General features: G+C 42.4%; 3 protein-coding genes across 3 annotated transcripts in view; 2 read left to right on the forward strand and 1 right to left on the reverse strand.

The window, feature by feature from the left end:
- The window catches only part of LOC310638764 (proto-oncogene Mas-like), a 481,088-nt gene that overhangs the window by 244,152 nt on the left and 212,820 nt on the right, over positions 1 to 24,116 (forward strand). The gene's annotated exons all lie outside the window — the stretch shown is intronic.
- On the forward strand, positions 4,284 to 5,210 carry LOC310637692 (mas-related G-protein coupled receptor member H-like; the record flags this gene model as incomplete). Its single annotated transcript, XM_083358193.1, has 1 exon — positions 4,284 to 5,210. The coding sequence occupies one exon, from the start codon at positions 4,284 to 4,286 to the stop codon at positions 5,208 to 5,210; it is 927 nt and encodes a 308-aa protein (XP_083214319.1).
- LOC310637693 (mas-related G-protein coupled receptor member H-like) lies at positions 8,162 to 9,055 on the reverse strand (the record flags this gene model as incomplete). Its single annotated transcript, XM_083358194.1, has 1 exon — positions 8,162 to 9,055. One exon carries the CDS (start codon positions 9,053 to 9,055, stop codon positions 8,162 to 8,164), a length of 894 nt encoding a protein of 297 aa, XP_083214320.1.

Below are 24,116 nucleotides of genomic sequence, written 5' to 3' on the forward strand. Positions count from 1 at the left end.
CTGTATGTTTTTATACTTGATATTTATATGTCAACTGTCATATGAGTCTCAGTTGAAGTTTCCTGGGTTTTGACACATTTTCCAACCAATTTTTAGCCATCGTGACAAGACAGGTATGTCAGGAGCAAATAAATGGTCTGAAACCCAAGATAAACAAAGTAAAATCCTTCTTTAGCTTATGCTAATTCTTTTTCATCAGTTTTGGCTTTTCAGTTCTTTATGAAAACTCGTCTCATTTTTGTGCCTCAACTTGGAAATTTCCAGTTAATCACAGAAAATTTGCACACACACACAAACACACACACAAACACAGACACACAGACACACAGACACACACACACAGAGAGAGAGAGAGAGAGAGAGAGAGAGAGAGAGAGAGAGAGAGAGAGAGAGAGAGAGAGAGAATGGAAATCTTCTATATTTCACTAATCAAGGAGAGATCGGAATCAGAATTAATCAGTGGAACAGCTTGCCTTCAGAAGCTGGGGGTGCTCCATCACTGGAGCTTTTTAAGAAGAGACATCATTTCAGACAAATGGCTGTTCAATCTCTTCCTAAAAATCTCTAGTGTTGAAGCATCCCCAGCTTCTGAAGGCAAGCTGTTCCACCAATTAATTGCACTAATTGTCAGGAAATTTCTCCTTAGTTCTAGGTTGGATGACTCCTTAATACGTCACTCCATTACTTCTTGTTCTGCCATAAGGTGCTTTGGAGAATATGTGGACCCTTTCTTCTAGAAGCTATGCCAATATTGGTACCAGTAAAGGAGGATATTTGTGTTGTTGTTAGCTGCGAAGTTGTGTCCGACCCATCGTGACCCTATGGGAAACATTCCTCCAGGCCTTCCTGTCCTCTACCATCTTCTGGAGTCCATTTAAGCTCACGCCTACTGCTTCAGTGACTCCATCCAGCCACCTCATTCTCTGTCGTCCCCTTCTTCTCTTGCCCTCCATCTTTCCCAGCATTAGGCTCTTCTCCAGTGAGTCCTTCCTTCTCATTAGGTGGCCAAAGTATTTGAGTTTTAGCTTCAGAATCTGGCCTTCTAAAGAACAGTCAGGGTTGATCACCTCAGGACTGACTGGTTTGATCGCCGTGCAGTCCAAGGGACTCGCAGGAGTCTTCTCCAGCACCATAGTTCAAAGGCCTCAATTTTTTGGCGCTCAGCCTTTTTTATGGTCCAGCTTTCACTGCCATACATTGCAACTGGGAAGACCATAGCCTTGACTATACGCACTTTTGTTGACAGGGTGATGTCTCTGCTTTTTAGTGTGCTGTCTAGATTTGCCATGGCTTTCTTCCCCAGGAGCAAGCGTCTTTTAATTTCTTGGCTACAGTCCCCATCTGCAGTGATCTTGGAGCCCAGAAAAATAAAATCTGTCACTACCTCCATTTCTTCCCCATCTATTTGCCAGGAATTGAGAGGGCCGGATGCCACGATCTTGGTTTTCTTAATGTTAAGTTTCAACCCAAATTTTACACTCTCCTTATTCACCCACAACAAGAGGCTCTTTACTTCTTCTTCACTTTCTGCCATTAGAGTGGTATCATTTGCATATCTTAGGTTGTTGATATTTCTTCTGGCAATCTTAATTCCAACTTTTGATTCCTCTAATCCTGCTTTTCTCATGATGTGCTCTGCATATAAGTTAAATAGGCAAGGCGACTGTATACAGCCTTGCCAGACTCCTTTCCCAATTTTGAACCAATCAGTGGTTCCATGTCCAGTTCTCACTGTTGTTTCTTGACCCGCATATAGGTTTCTCAAGAGACAAATAAGATGGTCTGGTACTCCCATCTCTTTAAGAACTTGCCACAGATTGTTATGATCCACACAATCAAAGGCTTTAGCATAGTCAATGAAGCAGAAGTAGATGTTTTTTCTGGAACTCTCTAGCTTTCTCCATGTTCCAGCGTATGTTGGCAATTTGATCTCTAGTTCCTCTGCCTCTTCGAAATCCTGCCTGTACTTCTGGTAGTTCTCGATCCACATACTGCTGAAGTCTAGCTTGTAGGATTTTAAGCATAACTTTAATAGCATGAGAAATGAGTGCAATTGTGCGATAGTTTGAACATTCTTTGGCACTGCCTTTCTTTGGAATTGGAATGTAAACTGATCTTTTCCAATCCTGTGGCCACTGTTGAGCTTTCCAAATTTGCTGGCAAATTGAGCGTAGCACTTTTACTGCATCGTCCTTTAAGATTTTGAATAGCTCAGCTGGAATACTGTCACCTCCACTAGCTTTGTTATTGCTCAGCTTTTCTAAGGCCCACTTCACTTCACATTCTAGGATGTCTGGCTCGAGGTCAGTGACCACCTCATTGTGATTATCAGGGACGTTAAGCTCATTCTTGTATAGTTCTTCTGTGTAATTTTGCCACCTCTTCTTAATCTCTTCTGCCTCTGTTATGTCCCTGCCATTTTGGTCCTTTATCAAGCCTATTTTTGCATTAAACGTTCCCTTCATCTCTCCAATTTTCTTGAAAAGATCTCTGGTCCTACCTATTCTATTGTTTTCTTCTATTTCTTTGCACTGTTCATTTAAGAAGGCATTCTTATCTCTTCTAGCTATTCTCTGGAATTCTGCATTCAATTGGGCGTATCTTTCTTTTTCTCCCTTGCCTTTCGCTTCCCTCCTTTCCTCAGCTATTTGCAAAGCTTCCTCAGATAGCCATTTTGCTTTCTTGCATTTCTTTTTCTTTGGGATGGTTTTGGTTGCTACCTGTTGTATAAAGTTGCGTACCTCTGTCCATAGTTCTTCAGGCACTCTGTCTATCAGATCTAATTCCTTAAGTCTATTTGTCACCTCTACTGTATATTCAAAAGGAATATAATTTAATTCATAGCTGAGTGGCCTAGTGCTTTTCCCTACTTTCTTCAGTTTAAGCCTAAACTTTGCAATGAGAAGCTCATGGTCTGAGCCACAGTCAGCTCCTGGTCTTGTTTTTACTGACTGTATAGAGCTTCTCCATCTTTGGCTGCAGAGCATATAGTCAATCTGATTTCTGTGTTGACCGTCTGGTGATGTCCATGTGTAGAGCCGTCTCTTGGGTTGTTGGAAAAGAGTGTTTGCTATGATCATCGTATTCTCTTGCCAAAATTCTATCAGCCTGTGCCCTGCTTCATTTTGTACTCCAAGGCCAAACTTGCCTGTTATTCCAGTTATCTTTTGTCTTCCTACTTTAGCATTCCAATCCCCCATAATGATAAGGACATCATTTTTTGGTGTTACTTCTATAAGGTGCTGTAGGGCTTCATAGAACCGGTCAATTTCATCCTCTTCAGCACTGGTGGTTGGGGCATAAACTTGGACTATTGTGATATTGAATGGTTTGCCTTGGATTCGAACTGAGATCATTCTGTCATTTTGAGGACTGTATCTCAGTATTGCTTTTCCTACTCTTTTATTGACTATGAAGGCTACTCCATTTCTTCTGAGGGATTCTTGCCCGCAGTAGTATACCTGATGATCATCTGAATTAAATTCACCCATTCCTGTCCATTTTAGTTCACTGATACCTAAGATGTCGATGTTCAGTCTTGTCATCTCTTGTTTGACCACGTCCAGCTTTCCTTGATTCATGGATCTTACATTCCAGGTTCCTATGGAGAAAAAATCTTTACAGCATCGGACTTTCCTTTCACCACCAGACACATCCACAGCTGAGCGTCCTTTCGGCTTTGGCCCAGTCGCTTCATTCTTTCTGGCGCTACTAGTACTAGCCCTCTGCTCTTCCCCAGTAGCATATTGGATGCCTTCCAACCTGAGGGGCTCATCTTCCAGCGTCATATCGTTTTGCCTTTTGGTACTGTCCATAGGGTTTTCATGGCAAAGATACTGGAGTGGGTTGCCATTTCCTTCTCCAGTGGATCACGTTTTGTCAGAACTCTCTGCTATGACCTTTCCGTCTTGGGTGGCCCTGCACGGCATAGCTCATAGCTTCATTGAATTACGCAAGCCCCTTCGCCACGACAAGGGGAGGATATTTGCAGCTTAGAGTTGAAATGGGTGCTTGGTACTCTCTGAGCTTGCTTTTTAAGCCGTTTCTTTACCAAACTAGGTAACATCATCAGTGCTAGCACAGTGCTCGGATTAGCACTGATGATGTTACCTAGTTTGAATAATGAAAATTCTGCAAGAAAACGAGTAAGCTGAGAGAGGAGCAAGTGGCCCCAATATTGATGTTATTTAGGAGACAGGAATGACTGAATCTACTCTTTTTCCTTTTCTCCTAATAGGAGCTTCCACTCCAAAAGATAGTCAGAGGATTACAAAAGCTTAATGATGAATTCCAGCCTGGGAGATCTGGAGGCTACAAACAACTACTATAGAGATAATAATACCAGTGAGTTCACAGAACAGCTCAAACTTTCTCCTGTAGAAAAAAATCTTTTTATAAGCATTACTTTAATAACCTGCTCTTTTGGATTGGTGGGCAATGGCTACATCATCTGGCTACTTGGCTTCCAGATGAAGAGGAACTGTTTCACCACATTCATCCTTAACTTGGCCATTGCAGACTTTGGGTTCCTCACAAGTGAAGTTATACAACTTATCCATGCATTTATCAACCTGATAGAACCCATTTTCATCTTCATCTGTTCTTTTTTCTTCCATATGATGTACATCAATTCTCACTTTCTTATGACGGCTATCAGCATTGACCGGTGTGTGGCTGTCCTCTTCCCAATCTGGCATCGCTGTTCCCGGCCAAAACATTTGTCCCCTGCTGTCTGCATCATCCTCTGGACCTCCTCTTTCCTCCTTGCTGGATTTGTGCACATTTTGATACTCACAAATGTCATTGCACATCACAGCCTCTCCAGTCTTCATTTCCTTGTGACTGATATAATTTGCCTTCCGCTGATCACTCTCTTTACTGTGGTCCTTTTCCTCAAAGTGTGTCATAAATCGAATCAGAAGAATCAGGGTCGGATTTTACTGATGGTTTTAATCACTCTTCTCTGTTTCCTCATCCTTTCTTTTCCATTATCTGTCATTGCAGTGATTCTTAGTTTTTATAGCTTTGTATTTGATAAAAAACTGCAATATGTGAGTTTATTGAGCATAGTGCTCTCTTCTCTAAATAGCAGCATTAATCCAGTGATCTATTTTCTAGTTGGGAGGAAAAAAGGTGCTCAGTCCAAGGAGAGCATGAAGGTCGTTTTGCAAAACGTCTTCAAAGAAGGTGAAGCTACTAGAGGGAGATAGAAGAGGTCAAATCCTCTTACAAGGCCTTTGTGCTTCCTTCTGAGGAGCAATGAATAAGTTGCACTTGAGGCTGGAATCTCATAGGTGGGGACAAATCTCTTTTAACATATTGACTCTTTCATCTGACATACAGAGAACTGCATTTTAAGAGATGCCTACATCAGTCCACAACTAATGCTGGGCAAGAAATGAACTGCATGACATTTATAAAATACTCAGCTTAATTTGCTTTCTAGAAATAAGATTTTTATTTCTAGATAAACACCAACCATGCCTGCTGCTTCCAGATGTCACAGTGTTCAAGTATATTCCATGCCTTTGTTTGCAACAGAAGAGAAATGGAGGCCACAGGGAAAATCACAAATCCCCAGGCTATAATATAAGTGGAGTGTTACGTCTGAAATGTGTGAGGATCGAAAATGTCACATTTTATTTCAGGAAATGTATCCTGTACATGTTTTTTTTCTTCTCTTTTCTTTTATTATGTATACAAATTTGCATGTTTTTAGTGGAGCCGTATATTCTTCTATCAAGTGCTTCAGGAACAAAACCTTTACAATTATCTAGGAAATAAACATACATAAAAAGAGAAAAGTTACATTTTACAAAAAAATCATTAAGTAATAGTAGTTGTTATGATATAAAGAAGAATTGTATGACGTCAGACATGTCATTTCATGTTATTTATTATTTATTTATTTATTTAATGGGACTTATATGCCGCCCTATCTCCCGAAGGACTCAGGGCGGCTAACAACAGTAAAATACTAGTAAAAATACAAATATAAAACGAAATTAAACTATATCTGTAGCCCCAACTAAACCAATAAAATGTTAAAACCATATTAAAACCCCCTGTCATCAATCCAGGTCGGCCTGTTGGAAAAGAAATGTCTTAAGGTCACGACAAAAGGACCGGAGGTCTGGGGTCATCCGGAGTTCCATGGGGAGTTGATTCCACAGGGCAGGTGCCCCAACAGACACTGTCTGGCTGATGGCACCCAGAGGAAGTCCTCTTTGTGTGAGCGCACAGGGCGATGGGAAGCCGTTCCTGGCAGCAGACGGTCCTGCAGGTATCCCAGGCCTAAGCCATGTAGGGCTTTATAAGTAAGAACCAGCACCTTAAATCTCAAACGGAGGGCAACTGGTAACCAATGCATCTCATGCAGGAGGGGTGTAATATGGAAGTATCGCAATGCTCCCATCACAACCCACGCGGCCGCATTCTGCACCAGCTGACGTCTCCGGGTGGTCTTCAAGGGCAGCCCAATGTAGAGAGCATTGCAGTAATCAATACGGGAGGTAATGAGCGCATGAGTGACCGTACGTAAAGCATCTCGGTCCAGATAGGGGCGCAACTGGTGCACCAGGCGAACCTGGGCAAATGCCCCCCTGGACACGACTCCTATATGATCTTCTAAACTGAGTCGTGCATCCAGGAGGATGCCTAAGTTGCATGCCCTATCAACAGGAGGTAACACCTCTCCCGCCATAACCAAAGATGGAATATCCTGGACTGCACGGTTTGGACCAGAGGGAGCTGTCATGCCATCACGCTCTCAACAACCTTCGCCAAAAAGCAAAGGTTGGAGACAGGACGAAAATTATTCAAAATAGCTGGATCCAAGGCAGGTTTCCTGAGGAGGGGCCTCACCAGTGCCTCCTTCAAGCTGGCAGGGAAGCACCCCTCAAGGAAGCATTAATCACTGCCTGGAGGCAGCCTCATGTGACCTCCTGAGCCGCATAAACCAGCCAGGAGGAACACGGGTCCAACAAACACGTGGTGCCACTTAATCTACCCATGATCCTGTCCACTTCAACCAGAGTCAGCGGGTCAAACTCCTCCCAAATAATGTCGGCCAGACCCGTCGTTTCCCCCTCATCAGATACTGCCCAGTCGGAGTCCAGACCGGTCTGGATCTTGTTTTGTACCAGCCTGCTACCGGTCCTGCAGAAAAGGCAGGGACAACCCCTCTACAAACAGCAAGAGGCTGGAATTACGCCTGCCAAATTTATTGCAACAAAAACAAACAAGACACGCACCAAGAAACAGAAGCTTAAAGAAACATGAACCATCCGAGCGGTTGCCTTCAGCAAACCAGCCCTCCCAGACATTCCCCTTATATAGAGTTCAGGGCGTGGCTTCTCTCTGCCTCCTTCCGAGAAGCCCCATTGCCTTCCTCTGTTTACTCCTAATTGACTGCCTCCTGCGTCAGGCATCCTTGAACAGGGCCAGCTGTGGGTCATCTTCATCCACACTGTCAGGCTCACACAGCTGGGTCTCCGTGGTGACCAAGTGGGAGGGGCCTGGCTGAGGGCTATCATCAGCAAGGTCTTCAACCCACTCAGCAAGGTCTTCAACACCTGCCTCCTCCTCTGAGTCGTCCGACCCAACTGCCGAACCCACAGGCTCACCCTGAATCACAACAGATCTGAGTAATTTTGTCCAGCAGATGCTAACTAAACTCCTCGGCCCGTCCCTGCAAGGGGTCCTCCCCAGTCCCCTGATTTAAAAGAGAACAGGTCACCCTAAACAGGGCGGCCAGGCGATTATCTGCGGACACAATGAGGGTGGCGAAGTAGGCACGTTTCACCACCTCCATTGCCACAAGGTAAGATCTGGCAAAAGATCTTAACTGTGTTCGGTCAGATTCAGACTGACTGGATCTCCAAATGCTCTCTAGGCCCCTCCTCTGGCACTTCATGTTATGAAATAAAGAATTACATGAAGTGAGACGTCATGTCATGTGACGAAATAAAAAAGATGTACGAAGTCAGACACTTTCTCTACAAACATCTTTACTTTGGAAATTATGAATACGGCAACATTTTCTTTTTATATTGTTTGGCGTTAGCTGCTTTGTTCAACAAATATGTCAAATATGTCTTTTTTATTGAACGCACATATTATTTATGGCTGTCATACGTGAATGCAGTGGGATAGCAAGACTTCACAAGAGTTCTTCCTTTGCAGCTCGCGGTTCTTCCAGACTGCCCTGCTGCTCCTCCTCGAAGACCCTTTGAAGAGCCAACTTCAAGATTGTTCTGGGCTGATTCCTTCCCCGCTTCTTCCTCCCCACTAAGAAATAAAGGAGGGGGTTGATGCTGCTGTTGAGAACAGCACTTCCTATCCCAATTGTCAAGAGGACAGGATGAGGGAAGCTGAAATAATAAATGACATATGAGGCATACATTGGGAGAGAGAAAAGGAGGAAGAAGAGGAGAGCCAGCAAGATGGTGGTGAGCAGCTTCCTTTGAGTGCGTTGCGATTTAGACCTCATGTGAATCCAGAGGGTCATAGTAGACAAAACCATGAGAGGCGTACAAAATAAGCCATTCACAATAAGCTGGTAAAGCAAAGGTGAACTTCCAGAGCCTCTGTTCTGGTGGAAAAGGAAGTGCACTGCAGAGAGCAGGAAGGAGAGGATCCAGATGAGGCCACAAGCAAGAGTGGAGAGATATGGAGGACGATGGCAGTGATGCCAGAGTGGGAACAAGGCAGCCACGCACCTGTCCAGGCTGATGGCCGTCAGCAGAAACTGGCTAGCAGAATAGGTGAAGGAAAAGAGCTCAAAGAACAAGAAGAAAAAGGTTTGGACAATGTAACTTCTTTTATGAAGAGTTGACACCCCCACAAACGTAGCTGCCACAATGAGGGATGTGAGGACCCCAAAATCAGCGATGGAGAGATTCAGGATGTATGTGGTGAAAGAATTCCTCTTAATGGAAAAAGCCAGGAGATAAATGGTCCCTGCATTTCCTACCAGACCTAAAATGCAAATAAGGGCAATGAAGCCATTGATAAGATTTCGTGTTAAATTATCTGGATTATCTGGAAAAGGCATTTCTGATATTTTAGAAGTATTCAGAGCAGTTTCCACCCAATCGATAATATGCAAAGAGCTGTTGACATTTTCTGGATCGCTCCTTGAAAGTTCAGAAGTATTCAAAATAGTTTGGGGATGCACCCTGCTTTAAAAAAAAAAGGAAAAGGGAATCAGTTCTCTTACACACACAGTCTCACTCACTCACACACACAGACACAGACACACACACAAAATTATTTTTCACTTACAGATATCATATCAACACATATGTATTTTTTTTCATCATCAGCCGTAAAATCAATGCTACTTATGAGGCTGGAGAATTGCTATACTCAGTACAGATCCAAGCTTTTCACCTCAAAATCTTCAAGATGCATTTCAGTGAGATTGCCAACATTTCCCATTATTAGACGTTCTGGCTGAAGGCACACTAGAGTTATCAGGTATCTGAGCAACCAAAGGGCAACCCAAAAAATAGGAAAGGAAAACTAATATGGGGGTGGGGGGAGGACACAATATTTAATGTTTGCATTTACATTCTTTGGAGGGGATTACAAGTATGAATACAGGCACACTGTGGCGAATATACATTTAAAGGAATGTTCTAGCACTAGCAGTTTGTCTTCAAAGTGTAACTGATAGAGGTCTTGTCAGTATATCAAGCAGAGCTTGTTAACTCCAATAAATGCTAATTTGAACTTTATGGCTGGGAGAGTGGGACCACAAGGAAGGCTGAGTGCCAAAGAATCAAGGGTTTCAAATTGTGGTGCTGGAGAAGACTCTTGAAAGTCTCTTGAAGTGCAATCAGTCAATCCTAAAGGAAATTAACCCTGAATGTTCTTTGGAAGGACAGATACTGTAGCTGAAGCTGAGTTACTTTGGCCACCAAATGAGAAGAGAGGACTTATTGGAAAAGGCCCCAATGTTGGGAAAGACGGAAGGCCAAAGGAGAAGGGGATGGCAGAGGATGAGATCCCAAAGATGCTTTTTCACGAGACAAATGGACTTTCCCATTTTTCTTTGAAGACGTTTTGCTTCTCATCCAAGAAGCTTCTTCAGTAGACCTGAAGAGCTGGAATGCTGAAGAAACTTCTTGGATGAGAAGTGAAACATTTTCAAAGTTGACTCAGCCTTGCATCCTTCCGAGGTAGGTAAAATGAGGACCCAGATTGTTGGGGGCAATAAGCTGACTTTGTAATAATGCCGCTTGGCGGGGGGGGGGGGGAAGCCCTAATAAGCAGGCATATACATAGAATGAAGGCTATTGCTAAGTACATTGATTTGTGCTTTAAATTGTAAGCCGCCCTGAGTCTTCGGAGAAGGGCGGGATATAAATTGGATTAAAATAAATAAAAAAATAAAATAAAGTAAAATAAGAAGGTCAGTTGCCTCGTGAAAAAGCATCTTTGGGATAACTCTGACCTGGATGACTGAGAATCTCCATAGACAGAGGATGAGATGGTTAGTGTAATCCACACAATGAATTTGAATTTGGGCAAACTTTGGGAGACAGTGGAAGAAAGGGGGGGAGCTGGTGTGCTATGGTTATGAAGACTCAGATACAACATAGTGACTGAACAATAAACACCCCAGTGGAAAGCTACTTAGATACTGAAAACTCAAGAGACTTATGTGTGCCAGAGTAAAGGAATGTGGGGGAAAGTTGGACATGTCCTCCTTTTGCCGTGCCTACTAACTTGAAGTTAGAGAATGTTACAATCAAAAGTTATGAAGAATATCAGGTTGGTGATCCTTTTCCCATTTACAGGAAAAAGAGCTTGTTGGCCTATAAATAGACCCTATATATGACAGTTGTCATGTGGTCAAGAACATGCCATAGATTCCAAACAAAGACCACCAAAGTTCAGTTATTCTTCTGATTACATGGAGTGTACTTGTTCTGTACCAGCCTGCTACCGGCCCTGCAGAAAAGGCAAGGACAACCCCTTTTACAAGAAGGCAAGAGGCTGGAACTAAGCCTGCCAAATTTATGGGCACAAAAGCAAACAGAACAAGACACGAACCATGAAACAGGAGCTATTCAAGCGGTTGCCTTCAGCAAACCAGCCCTCCCACGCATTCCCCTTTTATACAGTTCAGGGCGTGGCTTCTCTCTGCCTCCTTCCGAGGTGCCCCATTGCCTTCCTCTGTTTACTCCTGATTGACTGCCTCCTGCATCGGGCATCCTTGAACAGGGCCAGCTGTGGGTCATCTTCATCCACGCTGTCAGGCTCACACAGCTGGGTCTGTGTCATGACCAGGTGGGAGGGGCCTGGCTGAGGGCTCTCATCAGCAAGCTCTCCAACCCCCTCAGCAACCTCTCCAACACCCCACTCCTCCTCCTCTGAGTCGTCCGACCCAAATGCCGAACCCACAGGCTGACTCTGAATCACAACAGTACTAAAGGAAAGATAATATGATGTAATTCTACCTCACAATTTCTCCAACCACCATATCTAGGGGAAATGTATTTGCAAACAGTAGACTTCCGGTTTGAAAACAAGTACAGTTCTAAGTGTCATCCAGAAATTTGAGGTTGAGGACTACCTGAGGACTACTTATACATCCTTGAATAGGACAGGGGAGAAATAATAGGGTTCAGAGTGTTATTGTTACTTTGCAACCCATTCTTCTCCTCTTTTCTTTTTTCTGGGATACTAATGGACTGAAATGAATTTCATCTCTTCCTCCTTCGGCTCAGTTTTTCTTCTGTTCTTTCACTTTCCAACTCTCATCTATACAATGCTAAAACTCTCGTGTCTGTTTGATGCTTCATAATATACGTAACTAAGTCTAGGTCAGTAACATTTATATCTATGGAGATCTTCTTTATCTGAGTTCTACTCTACTATTTCTGCTGGAATGCCTGGTTTTTGAGACTCTGCCAACTTCATGTGTGCTGTCAATGGAGGTTTCTTAGTCATTCTGACCTGGGGATGAGCTGTTGATAGGGAACACCTTAGGGAGCACCTGCTGCCAGCATCAGCTTCCCATCGTCCTGTGCGCGCCCACAGGGAGGGCCTCCTTAGGGTTCCGCCGGTTAGAGATTGCCAGCGGGTGATTCCCAGGGGGAGGGCCTTCTCTGTGAGTGCGCCTGCCCTTTGGAACGAACTGCCGATGGAGCTTCGGACTGCCCCGGACCTTCGCTCTTTTCACCGGGACTTAAACACCTGGTTGTTCGAATTCTCTGGCCTAGACTGAGGGATTTTAAATTTTAAAGTATTTAATTAAATTATATTAAATTAATTTTAAAATTTAATTTTATTGTTATTAGGAATTGTGGGCCTTTACTAATTTAATCCCATTTCATTGTTCTTTTTGTACTGTTTTAATTGCCCTGTGAACCGCCCTGAGTCCTTCGGGAATAGGGCGGTATATAAATCCAACTAATAAATAATACGGTAATAAATAAATAAACTCTGTCCCTTATCTGACTCTTGCACTGGATGAAAAGCAGAGGAGGAATTTTCCTTTTGGAATATTAGGAAACAAGTGGAAGACTGCAGTCCCGCAAAGAAAATATTTTGTACTATATTATACTTACATGTAGTTATACTCATATCCAATACGAACGGTGTGGATTGAATCATCATCGTAATGGAGATATTCTTTAGAGAGGAAGCAATTATAGTAAGTCACGACTATGATCAATAACACCAGGCAGCAAAAATGCTAATGTGTGTTAGACACTTCTTCCAAATTTAAATGTGTGTGTTTCTGTCTTTGTGTTCTGTACCAGCCTGCTACCGGCCTTGCAGAAAGGCAACCCCTGTACAAATGGCAGAGGCTGGAAAACGTCTGAGGCTGGAAAACGTCTGCCAAGTTTATTACACAAACAAACAACAAAACATGAAACAAGATACCGGAGCTTTGATCCTCAAATGGAGCGGTTGCTTTCAGCAACCAGCCCTTCCCCAAACACTCCCTTTATTTAGAGTTCAGGGTGTGGCCTCCCTGTGCCTCCTTCCGAGAAGTCCCACAGCCTTTCTCTGCTTGCTCCTACTTGACTGCCTCCTGCGTCGGGCGTCCTTGAACAGGGCCAGCTGTGGGTCCTCTTCATCCGCACTGTCGGGCTCGCGCAGCTGAGTCTCCACCAAGTAAGAGGGGCCTGGCTGGGGGCTCTGCGAAGCCTCCAAGCCATCATCAGCAAGTTTGTCTTCAACACCCTCCTCCTCCCCCTCGTCTGAGTCATCCGAGTCATCCGACCCGGCTGCTGGACCCACAGGCTGACCCTGAATCACAACACTTTGGGTCTTTGTATATATAATGATCATAGGCCAATAATCAATATCTATGAGGCTCTTTAAGCTTCCCACCCGAAAACTATTTAAATAATAATTAATTCAAAATATGTAAAATATACTAATTTTGAAAAGGAAAGTTTTCTTTCCACCCTTCCTTCATTTTCAGAAATGCATCTGGGCCTCCAATCACATATTTTTCTTGAAATTCTCTTAAAAGAACATAAATACCCAATACCTAGTCAGAATAGAACCAGAAGGGACCTTGGAGGTCTTCTAGTCCAACCGCTTGCTCAAGCAGGAGATCCTATACTATTTCAGACAGGTGGATGTCCAGTCTCTTCTTTAAAACCTCAAGTGATGAAGCACCTACAAGCTGTTCCACTTATAGTTTGCACTGTTAGGAAGTTTCTCCTTAGTTCTAGGTTGCTTCTTTCTTTGATTAGTTAATAATAATAATAATAATAATAATAATAATAATAATAATAATAATAATAATAATAATAATAATAATAATAATAATAATAATATATGAAGTTGGAAGGGACCTTGGTGGTCATCTAGTCCAACCCCCTGCTCAGTCAGGAAACCCTATACCATTTCAGAAAAATGGCTGTCCAGTCTCTTCTTAAAAACTTCCAGTGTTGGAGCATTCACCACTTCTGGAGGCAGGTTGTTCCACTGGTTAATTGTTCTAACTGTCAGGAAATTTCTCCTTAGTTCTAGGTTGCTTCTCTCCTTGATTAGTTTCCATCCATTGCTTCTTGTCCTGCCTTCAGGTGCTTTGGAGAATAGCTTGACTCCCTCTTCTTTGGGGCAGCCCCTGAGATATTGGAACACTGCTATCATGTCACCCCTCACCCTTCTCTTCATTAAACTACACATACCCAATTCCAGCAACCGTTCCCTATATGTTTTAGCCTCCATCCATTGTTTCTTGTCTTGCTTCTGGAAGATAGATTGACCCCCTCTTCTTTGTGGCAGCCCCCCAAATACTGGAACACTGCCATCATGTCCCCCCCCTAGTCCTTCTGTTCTCTAAACTAGCCAAACCCAGTTCCTGAAGCATTCTTCATATCTTTTAGTCTCCAGGCCTTTAACCATCTTAGCTGTTTTTCTTTGGACATTTTACAAAGTATCAACATCTGTTTTATAATGGGGTGACCAAAACTGGATACAGTATTTTATGTGTGGTCTTGCTAAGGCTTTATAAAGTGGTACTAATACTTCACGTGATTTTGATTCTATAACTCTGTTTATACAACCCAAGATTGTATTAGCTTTTTTGGGCTGCTGCCGCACACTGCTGCTTCAGGTTTAAGGGATCATCCACTAGGACCAGTGGTGGGATTCAGGCAGTTTGCACCACTTCAGCAGAAGCGGTAGCTAATTTTTTTGTTGCCCAGGCCCAGAATGAAGTTCTAGAATAATAATAATAATAATAATAATAATAATAATAATAATAATAATAATAATAATAATAATAATAATTTTATTTATATACCACCCTTCTCCCGGAGGACTCAGAAGTGGCATCCAATCAGAGAACTGGTTGTTCACATATTTGAATCCCACCACTGAGTAGGACACCAAGGTCCCTCTCACAGTTACACTTTTTGAGCCAGGTCTGTACAAAAAACTTTGTTTTTATTTTTCTGCCTAGGGGTAAAACCTTGCTTTTCTCCACATTCAGTTTCATGTGGTTGGATAAGGCTCAACCCTTATCCAAAGACAATTCTAGGATGCTGTTGCAGAGAGGAAATCTGCAACAGCAGATACTGCTAAGCTTGTAAGCCGCCCTGAGTCTTCGGAGAAGGGTGGGATATAAATGGAATAATAAAATAAATAAAAATAAATCATAGACACTGTATCAGTGTGTTAGTCTTCTTACATTCTCCATAAAAACATTCCCTCAGGAGCCATTCTGTAAATGCACCCATTGAATGTTTTCAAAGTGTCAACCCATACCTCAACCCCAGGAGGGGGAGGGGAAAAGGGACTCATGTACTGGTGTTACCGTTTGAATTCTGGAATAAACTGATGAAGTATTATGAAAATTTGATATTTTCTTCATCAGCAGAACCCACAAAGGAAAGGAAGATTATGTAATATATGCTATGCCTACCTTCCATTAATTCAAATACATACTCCATTGTGCAAAACGTGTGCAGAAAACTTCAAATCTCTGGTTAAAGAGGACAATCCAGGACACTGCAATTTAAGGGGAAATGCAATTATTAAAAGAAAGCAAACTTGACTCTTCTTATTGTCAAAATGATTTAAAGGAATTGTGTTCCTGAGGAATTCAAAGTCACTGTATGTCTGCCATCCACCCAAAACAGGTATAAAGATTCTTAGCTTTCAATCAAGCAATCAAAGTTTATTTAAAGTCCAAAACCAAACACAATCAAGGGAACTGACCTAAATTGAAAGATAAAAAGGACAAGTATAAGAAGTGGAAAGAGGGTCACATAACTAAGTCAGAATATCAGCAAATAGCCTGACACTGCAAAGATGAAGTGAGGAAAGCTAAGGCTCAAAATGAACTAAGGCTTGCAACAAAAGTCAAAAATAACCAAAAAAAAAAGCTTTTTTCAACATGTAAAAAACAAGAAAAAAGGTCAAGGAAATGATTGGCCCATTAGTGGCAGAAAATGGCAAGAAGGTGACAAGCAACAGGGAGAAAGCAGAACTATTTAACTTGTTTTTTGCATCCGTCTTTACACAAAGGGAAAAACAGTACCGTAAAAAACAGATTAGGAACACAAGTTAAGATAGGTAAGAAAATGGTAAGTGAGCATGTGTCCACCCTAGATGAGTTCAAATCACCAGAACCAGATGGACTACACCCCAAGGTTCTCAAGGAAATGGCAGATGTGATCTCAGAACCACTGAACTATGTTTTTCAAAGATCCTGGAGCACTGGGGGACTACCAGAGGACTGGAAAAGAGCTGATCTAGTTCCCATCTTCAAAACAGGGAAAAAAATAGATCCAGAAAATTAAGACCTATCAGCCTGACCTCAATACCTGGGAAGATAATGAAACAACGAATCAGCGAACACCTAGATGCAAACAAAGTCATTACTAAAACCCAACATGGGTTTGTCAAAAACAGATCATGCCAGAAAAATCTTATTCCATTCTTTGACCAAGTCACAAAACTAGTGGACCAGAGGAATGCTGTGGATATAATTTACTTCAGTAAGGAATTTGATAAAGTAGATCACAACCTACTACTTGATAAGATAGAAAAATGTGGGTTAGGCAGCATCACCACCAGATGGATTCGTAGCTGGCTGACCGGACGTACTCAGCATGTGGTCCTCAATGGAACCGCATCTACTGTAGATGACCTCCAAGGTCTCTTCTAACATTATTATTATTATTATTATTATTATTATTATTATTATTATTATTATTATTATTATTATTATTATTATCATTATCATCATCATCATCATCATCATTATCATTATCATTATCATTATTAACCAGCAATAATTATAAAAAAGGGATTTTAAAAATTGAATGAAAATCTTTTAAAAGTTGGCCGCTACAAATTAATAGAAAGAATAGAACCCAATCAGATATTTAAATGTTCTACCTGTTTGATGAGTTTGCCATTGTTCACAAAGATTGATGTCATTGATCAGCAAAATTAATATTAGCAAGGTATTCCAAACAAGAAGCCTAAACTATGAATATTAATACATAATAGGATTTAAGCTTTGCAATTTTGTTAAAAATTGGGTGGATGCTGTGACTGTGCTGTTTGAGGGTGAAGTCAGGAAACCTAATCATTGTTCCAGCCATTTAGTGCTACAATAGTTCTAAGGGGAACTCCTATTTTGTGTATCTTGGGGAGTCCATAAAATCTCATTGGGGATTCTAAATTCTACTTTATTATAAGGTTACGTTAGCAAATCTTACAAGCCTAATAAAGGGTCCAATTTCATAAAGTAGCAACAAAGGCTTCATCTCAGGTTTAAGGAGATCTGAGGATTAAGCCAAAATTACGTAGTTCCTCATTTATTTCCATCAGCATTGATTGAAATATGCAAGGTTTAAATGTGAGTAAGCAGCAGCCAAGTTTACCATATCATAAAAAAGATGTCGAGAGTTTGGGGGGGGGGGGAAATCAGAGAAGAGCAACTAAGATGATCAAAGGCCTGGAGACTAAAACATATGAAGAATGGCTGCGGGACTTGGGTTTGGCCAATCTAAAGAAAAGAAGAAATAGGGAAGGCATGATAGCAGTGTTTCAGTATTTGAGGGGCTACCACAAAGAAGAGGAGGGGGTCACATTATTCACCAAAGCACCAGAGGGCAGGAAAGAGGGTTGGAAACAATGGTTGGAAACTGATCAACGAGAGAAACAACGTTGAATTAAGGAGAAAATTCCTAACAGTGAGGACAATTAACCAGAGGAACAGCTTGCCTTCAGAAGTTGCAGGTGCTCCAGCCCTGGAGATTTTTAAGAAGAGGCTAGAGTCACTTGTCTGAGACGGTATAGGTTCTCCTGCTTGAGCAGGGGGATGGACTAGACCAGGGGTGTCAAACTCAATTTCATTGCGGGCCGCATCAGCATTGCGGTTGCCCTCAGGGGCCCAGGTGGGTATGGCCAGGGTGGGCGTGGCCTACTGGGTGGGCATGGCTAAAGTGCGTATGGCCTGCTGGGTGGGCATGGCCATCTCTACATCATTCGCATCAAGGGTGCCTATGGGGGCCTGGGCAGGAGTGGGACAGATCTGAGGGTCTCTGGCAGGAGGAGGGTCTCTGGGCCAGGGCCAAGGCAGTGGGGGCCGTTCCCTCACTGTTTCCAGGATGACTTCGCAGGCCGCATGAAACCACTTCACGGGCTGGATCCGGCCCCTGGGCCTTGTGTTTGACATGTCTGGACTAGAAGGTCCCTTCCAGCTTTACTCTATTCTATATAAAGACCTTACTGGCATTCCTATAACTTGGAAGTTGTTCCACTGATTCCAGGACCACCTGGATAATTGGAATAAATTAGGAGCAAAATCAAAGAGAATGTTATTTTAGAAAGGAACCCCCTTTGTTTACTGTATATTCATAGCATGATTACAAATGCAAAGCATACCATGAGTTGATTGTATGATATATTCTGAAAGTTTTGTGTTATCTCAACTTGAGGATCAAGACAAATTCTTTGCTCTCATAAGAGCAAAGTAATACCTTCATAAGCTTAGTAAGGAGTCAAGTTTTTCAATGATGATGTGTAAGTTTGAATATTCAGATTAGTCCTCAACTTACAATCAGTTGCTTAGTGACCTCTCAAAGTTACAATAGACTCTAAAAAAAACCTAGTCAACAATCCCTAGTCAAAATTCCAATGACCACAGCATGTGTTTAACAAACCGTCACAAAACAGGTAGCAAAATTGGGCGACTTCATGTTATGACCTACCCCAAAGATGCTTTTTCATGAGGCAACTGGACTTTCCTTTTTTTTCTTTGAAGATGTTTCACTTCTCATTCAAGAACCTTTTTCAACTCTGACGTGTTGTTATGACCTACTTAATGAGTGGTATGACTTTAATCCCCAGCTCAATTATGATTGAAAGTTGAGGACTACTCATTTCAAATGAAGAGTACCCATAACAATTCAGCATAGATTTGATGTGAAAGTACTTTGTAAAGAGTCAACTGGAAAGATTGCACTGTTATTTTATGCTCTTTCTGTTACCTATTCCGGCAAGGCAGATCCCTATAGTAGGCAGGACGTTCCTTAACCACTCACAACTTCTGCTCTATAACTGTTCATGAGTCTGACAAGGGGTTGAACTGATTTATTTGTAATAAATAAGCAAGTTGCCCTTACTGGCTTGTAGTCAGGGACCAGATCATATAGAGTGGAAGCTAACACATATAAAGAGTGGTTGCTGGAATTGGGTATGTCTAGTTTAATGAAGAGAAGGGTGAGGGGTGACAGGATAGCAGAGTTCCAATATCTCAGGGGCTGCCCCAAAGAAGAAGGAGTCAAGCTATTCTCCAAAGTGCCCAAAGGCAGGACAAAAAGCAACGGATGGAAACTAATCAAGGAGAGAAGCAACCTAGAACTAAGGAGGAATTTTCTGACAGTTAGAACAATTAATCAGTGGAACAACATATCTCCATAAGTTGTAAATGCTCCAACGCTGGAAGTTTTCAAGAAGAGATTGGACAACCATTTGTCTGAAATCATATAGGGTTTCCTGCTTTAGCAAAGGTTTGGACTAGAAGACCTCCAAGGTCCCTTAAGCTCTATTATTCTACTCTACTCTACTCTACTCTACTCTACTCTATTCTACTCTACTCTACTCTACTCTACTCTACTGCACTCCACTCCACTCTAATTCTATTCTGTTCTGTTCTATTCTATTCTATTCTATTCTATTCTATTCTATTCTATTCTATTCTATTCTATTCTATTCTATTCTATTCTATTCTATTCTATTCTATTCTATTCTTAGATGATTCTAGGATTTTCTTGGATTTTTGTGCCCAGATCTTGAGCAATTCCTCTTTGTCTTCCTCCCATGAAGAAAAAGTACTCAGATAAAAGACATTCAACCAAAGTCAGACACATACAAGTCAACACGTCAGAGATGGGAAGATTGCTGTCGCACTATCCTGAGGAAAAGGTTGCTATTAAAATGAGTTCTAATATTGGCCAGAAGACTCCTAATGGTCTTCAAGTTTTATCCTAAACTCAAAAAAGAGTATTTTGCAAATAACGATTACCACAACAGAAACTCTGCCTTTGTTGTAGACATACCTGGTGATGAATCTCCAGATGGGAATAGCCAGTGTATTTCAGGATCTGTGTGGGTTTTTTTTTCAATGAATCCCCTTAGCCTGCACTTGATGTAAGTGCAGCTGATAAAGAGAATGGAGCTTCACCAAGCTTTCTCAGAAGAAATAAAAAGAACTTGCACAATATTCTTCTGAATTTTGCAACTTTAAATGTTATCACACACAAGGAAGTTCTTGAAAACATGATTGTATCTTGAAACCTGTAAAACCAAAAGATATCTGATTAGAGAAGCAATCTAATCTGGATGTCCAATTGCTGGAATCAAGGCCCATTAAAGGAGTAATGTGTTATGGCAGCAATTTTTAAGTGTGACAGCAACTTCCTTATTTTTGCAATGAATCCAAGAATTAGTGCACCATCTTGCCCATTTTGTCCTGTTTGCAAACATTGCAGTTAGTGTACATCTTTTGAAGCAAATATAGTTTTTCTTCTGAATTGGTTCAAGCAAAGTCAAAAACTTTCTGTATTTCCTTCCAAACATTTCTCATTTAATCTGAAGAAGAAGAAAAATAGTCCAACATTTTTGTCCATTTTTGTCCAAAGGGAAGAGAATTTTGGTGAACTTGTCATGAGTAGAACTTGAAGATCTTCCAGTTTCTTGATTAGTGGGAAAAAAAAGGCCTTAATAGGAATATCCAGACTCTCCCTGTAGAATTACTTTCAAAGAGTCTTCTCACAGTCCAGTTCAGTCCCAAAGCAAGCCAGGAGAAGAAATTCTTCTAATTAAGATTTCTCAGCCTAAGAAGAATGGACAGCTCAGGATACTGCCCTGTGACCAAAAGAAACATAATTAATTAATTAATTAATTAATTAATTAATTAATTGATTTGAATTTCTATACCGCCCTTCTCCCGAAGGACTCAGGGCGGTGTACAGGGCAATAAAAGCACAACATACAAAAGTTATCATCTCCAACATTAGCTGAGGCTGAAAAGCATCACCATGAGAAGGTGTGGAATGAATGAATGAACGAACGAACGAACGAACGAACGAACGAACGAACGAATGAATGAATGAATGAATGAATAACAGAGTTGGAAGGAACCTTGGAGGTCTTCTAGTCCAACCCCCTGGTCAAGCAGGAAACCCTATATCATTTCACACAAATGGCTGCCCAGTCTCTTCTTAAAAGCCTCCAGTGATGAAGCACCCACAACTTCTGAAGGTAAACCATTCCACCGATTCATTGTTCTGTCAGGATGTTTCTCCTTACTTCTAGTTTACTTCTCTCATTGATTAGTTTCCATCCATTGCTTCTTGTTCTGCCTTCCAATGATTGACTGACAGACAGACTGACTGACTGAACAAATACATAAATAAATTGTAATGTATTGGGCCTTGTTTTACTGAGTGTACCACGTGACTTTTGAATGCTGGAAGGTTGCTTAAGCAACGGCTAACGGCTCCCAGATCCTCAGACAACTCGTCTCCAGGGCTGTCATTGGTTGCCTCTAGGGCGGCAATAGGTTGCTTTAAACCTATTGGCTGACACCTAGAGACCAGGGTGTAAATAGCTGCATTTGCAGCCCTGTTTCCCAGTTCAGTTCCTGATCTTCAATGAAAGCATGTTGAAGTAGCCGAAGGACCACTCGGGACGACAGGCTAGTAACAACAGATTTATTTAAGAGCAAAGGCAAACATAGAATAACTTGTCCGGCTTTTATAGCCGGCAGCTGGTAGTGAGGACCAATCAGCGGTGTTCATTTTGGCGCCCTGTCAGGCAGGGACCAATCCGCGTCGTCTTTTGTTGACAGCTCCGGCTTCCGCGTGTCTTGGTGTTTTGACAGCCGCGAGCTGTCAGTGGTTGCGCCTGCGCTGTACGGTGGACGCTTTGACAGCTCAGGCTTCTTCGTAGTCCGGCGTTTGACAGCCGCGAGCTGTCAGTGGTGGCGCCTGCGCGGTGCGGGGAACTTTGACAGCTGTCAAAGTTCCCGCGTGTTTTCTTGTCAGGCTGCTTTTAGTTTATACGCTTGCTGCTGCCATATTATTTGAACAGTTAACATATATACATCTCTCTCAGGGGATTGTTTACGTATATAACACACCCCTTACCCCTCCCCTGGTGCGTTTCCGTCTTCTTGGATGTTTGAACCTGCCCACTGATAGTCTTTTAGGTAGGTGGGTGGTCTCCGATTCCTGTTTGAGCGGCGAAGGGGTGGAGGGTGGTGAGGTTCCGGGTCTTCGTTTTGGTGTTCTTCTTCCTGGTTTGGAATAGGCAGCATTTCCGGTGGGAGCTGTATGCTGGCATTGGTTGGTTGCCCAGAATTGTGTGGTGGTTGTCTGGGTCTGAGCTGATCAATATGGCGGCGTATGTTGCCCTGTGCTTGCGTAGCTATAAGGTATGAGATGGGCCCTGTTTGTTTTATGACTGTTCCTTGGACCCACTTGTTTTTATCTGTGTATGATCGTGCCCAAATCAATTGACCTGGGTTGAGTGTGCGGGTAGGGTGGGGGTGTGGTTCTTTTTCTGGATACGTGTCAGGGTGCAGTCTGTCCAGACGTGTTATTAGCCTTCTCCCCCATCTTAATTCTGCTGGTGATTTGCCGGTCGTAGAGCATGGTGTTGTGTGTTGTGCTAAGAGGAACTGGCTGAGGCGCCTCTGCCAGTTTCCTTTAACGAATTTTTTTAATGCTTCTTTCGTGGATCGTACCATAATTTCAGCCATTCCGTTTGACGAAGGGTGGAACGGCGCCGACGTGACCAGCCTAATACAATTCTTCATAGCGAAGATCTGAAATTCACGAGAGGTGAATTGAGGCCCGTTGTCAGAAACTATGGTGTCAGGTAAGCCGTGCGTAGCGAATATTTTTCGTAAAGCTTGAATAGTGGCTTGGGACGTTATTGTTCTAAGGGGGGTGACTTCCAGCCATTTTGAGTGGCTGTCTACTACAATTAAGAAACTTTGGCCTTGGATGGGTCCCGCAAAATCTACATGTATACGTGACCAAGGGTTTCTTGTTGTCTCCCATTTATGGATTGGAGCCTGGGGTGGTTCATTCCTGGTCTCTTGACAGGTATAACACCCACCTACGTACTTTTCTATTTGTTTATCTATGCCTGGCCACCACACATAACTTCTAGCCATCGCCTTCATTTTTACAATTCCAGGGTGTCCTTCGTGTAAAATTTGTAATGTTTGGTCTATGTTTCTCTCTGGTATGATGACCCTATTTCCCCACAGCAGGCATCCTCTATGTGTTGAGATCTCATTTTTTCTGTTATAATAAGGTTGGAATTGAGGTTGTGGATTTTGAGCTGGCCATCCTGTTGTGGCCCATTTGAGGATTCTGGCAAGTATTTTATCTTTGGCAGAATTATTAGCTATGATGTTTGCAGTCAGGGGGCATTCTGGAAGTTGGGAGATTGCTAAAATCTGGCTGGCTGGGGCTGGGTCTGGGTCCCTGGTTTGTATGGGCAGTCTGCTGAGGCAGTCAGCATGACCCAATTCTTTACCTGGTTTATGTATTAGTTGATAGGAATAGGCTGCTAAGAAGGTTGACCATCTTAGCATTCTCGGGGAGAGAATTTGTGGAGTAGTTTTGTTCCACGTGAATATGCCTAGCAGGGGTTTGTGATCTGTAATTATAGTAAATGGTCTTCCATACAGGTAATCGTGAAATTTTTTGACCCCTGCTACTATTGCTAGGGCTTCCCTGTCGATTTGGGCGTAGTTTCTTTCAGCTTTGGTTAGAGTGCGTGAATAGAAGGCTATGGGTCTTTGTGTGCCGTCCTTGAATATGTGACTTAAGACAGCCCCGATTCCATAGGGAGAGGCATCGCAAGCGATGCATATTGGGGTGTCCTCCCTGAAAAGGGTGATAGTTGAACTGTGACAGATAATCTTTTTTAATGATTGGAAGCTATTCTCATGTTCTTTGGTCCAGGACCAAGTTGTACCCTTGTCTAGGAGTCTGTGCAGAGGCTCCGCAATAGTGGCCTTATGGGGGATGAAGGCATGGTAAAAATTTAACAATCCTAAAAAGGATTGCAGCTCTTGCTTATTCCTAGGACTGGGTGCG

Source organism: Vipera ursinii (assembly GCF_947247035.1).
Source record: "Vipera ursinii genome assembly, chromosome: 3".
NCBI lineage: Eukaryota > Metazoa > Chordata > Lepidosauria > Squamata > Viperidae > Vipera > Vipera ursinii.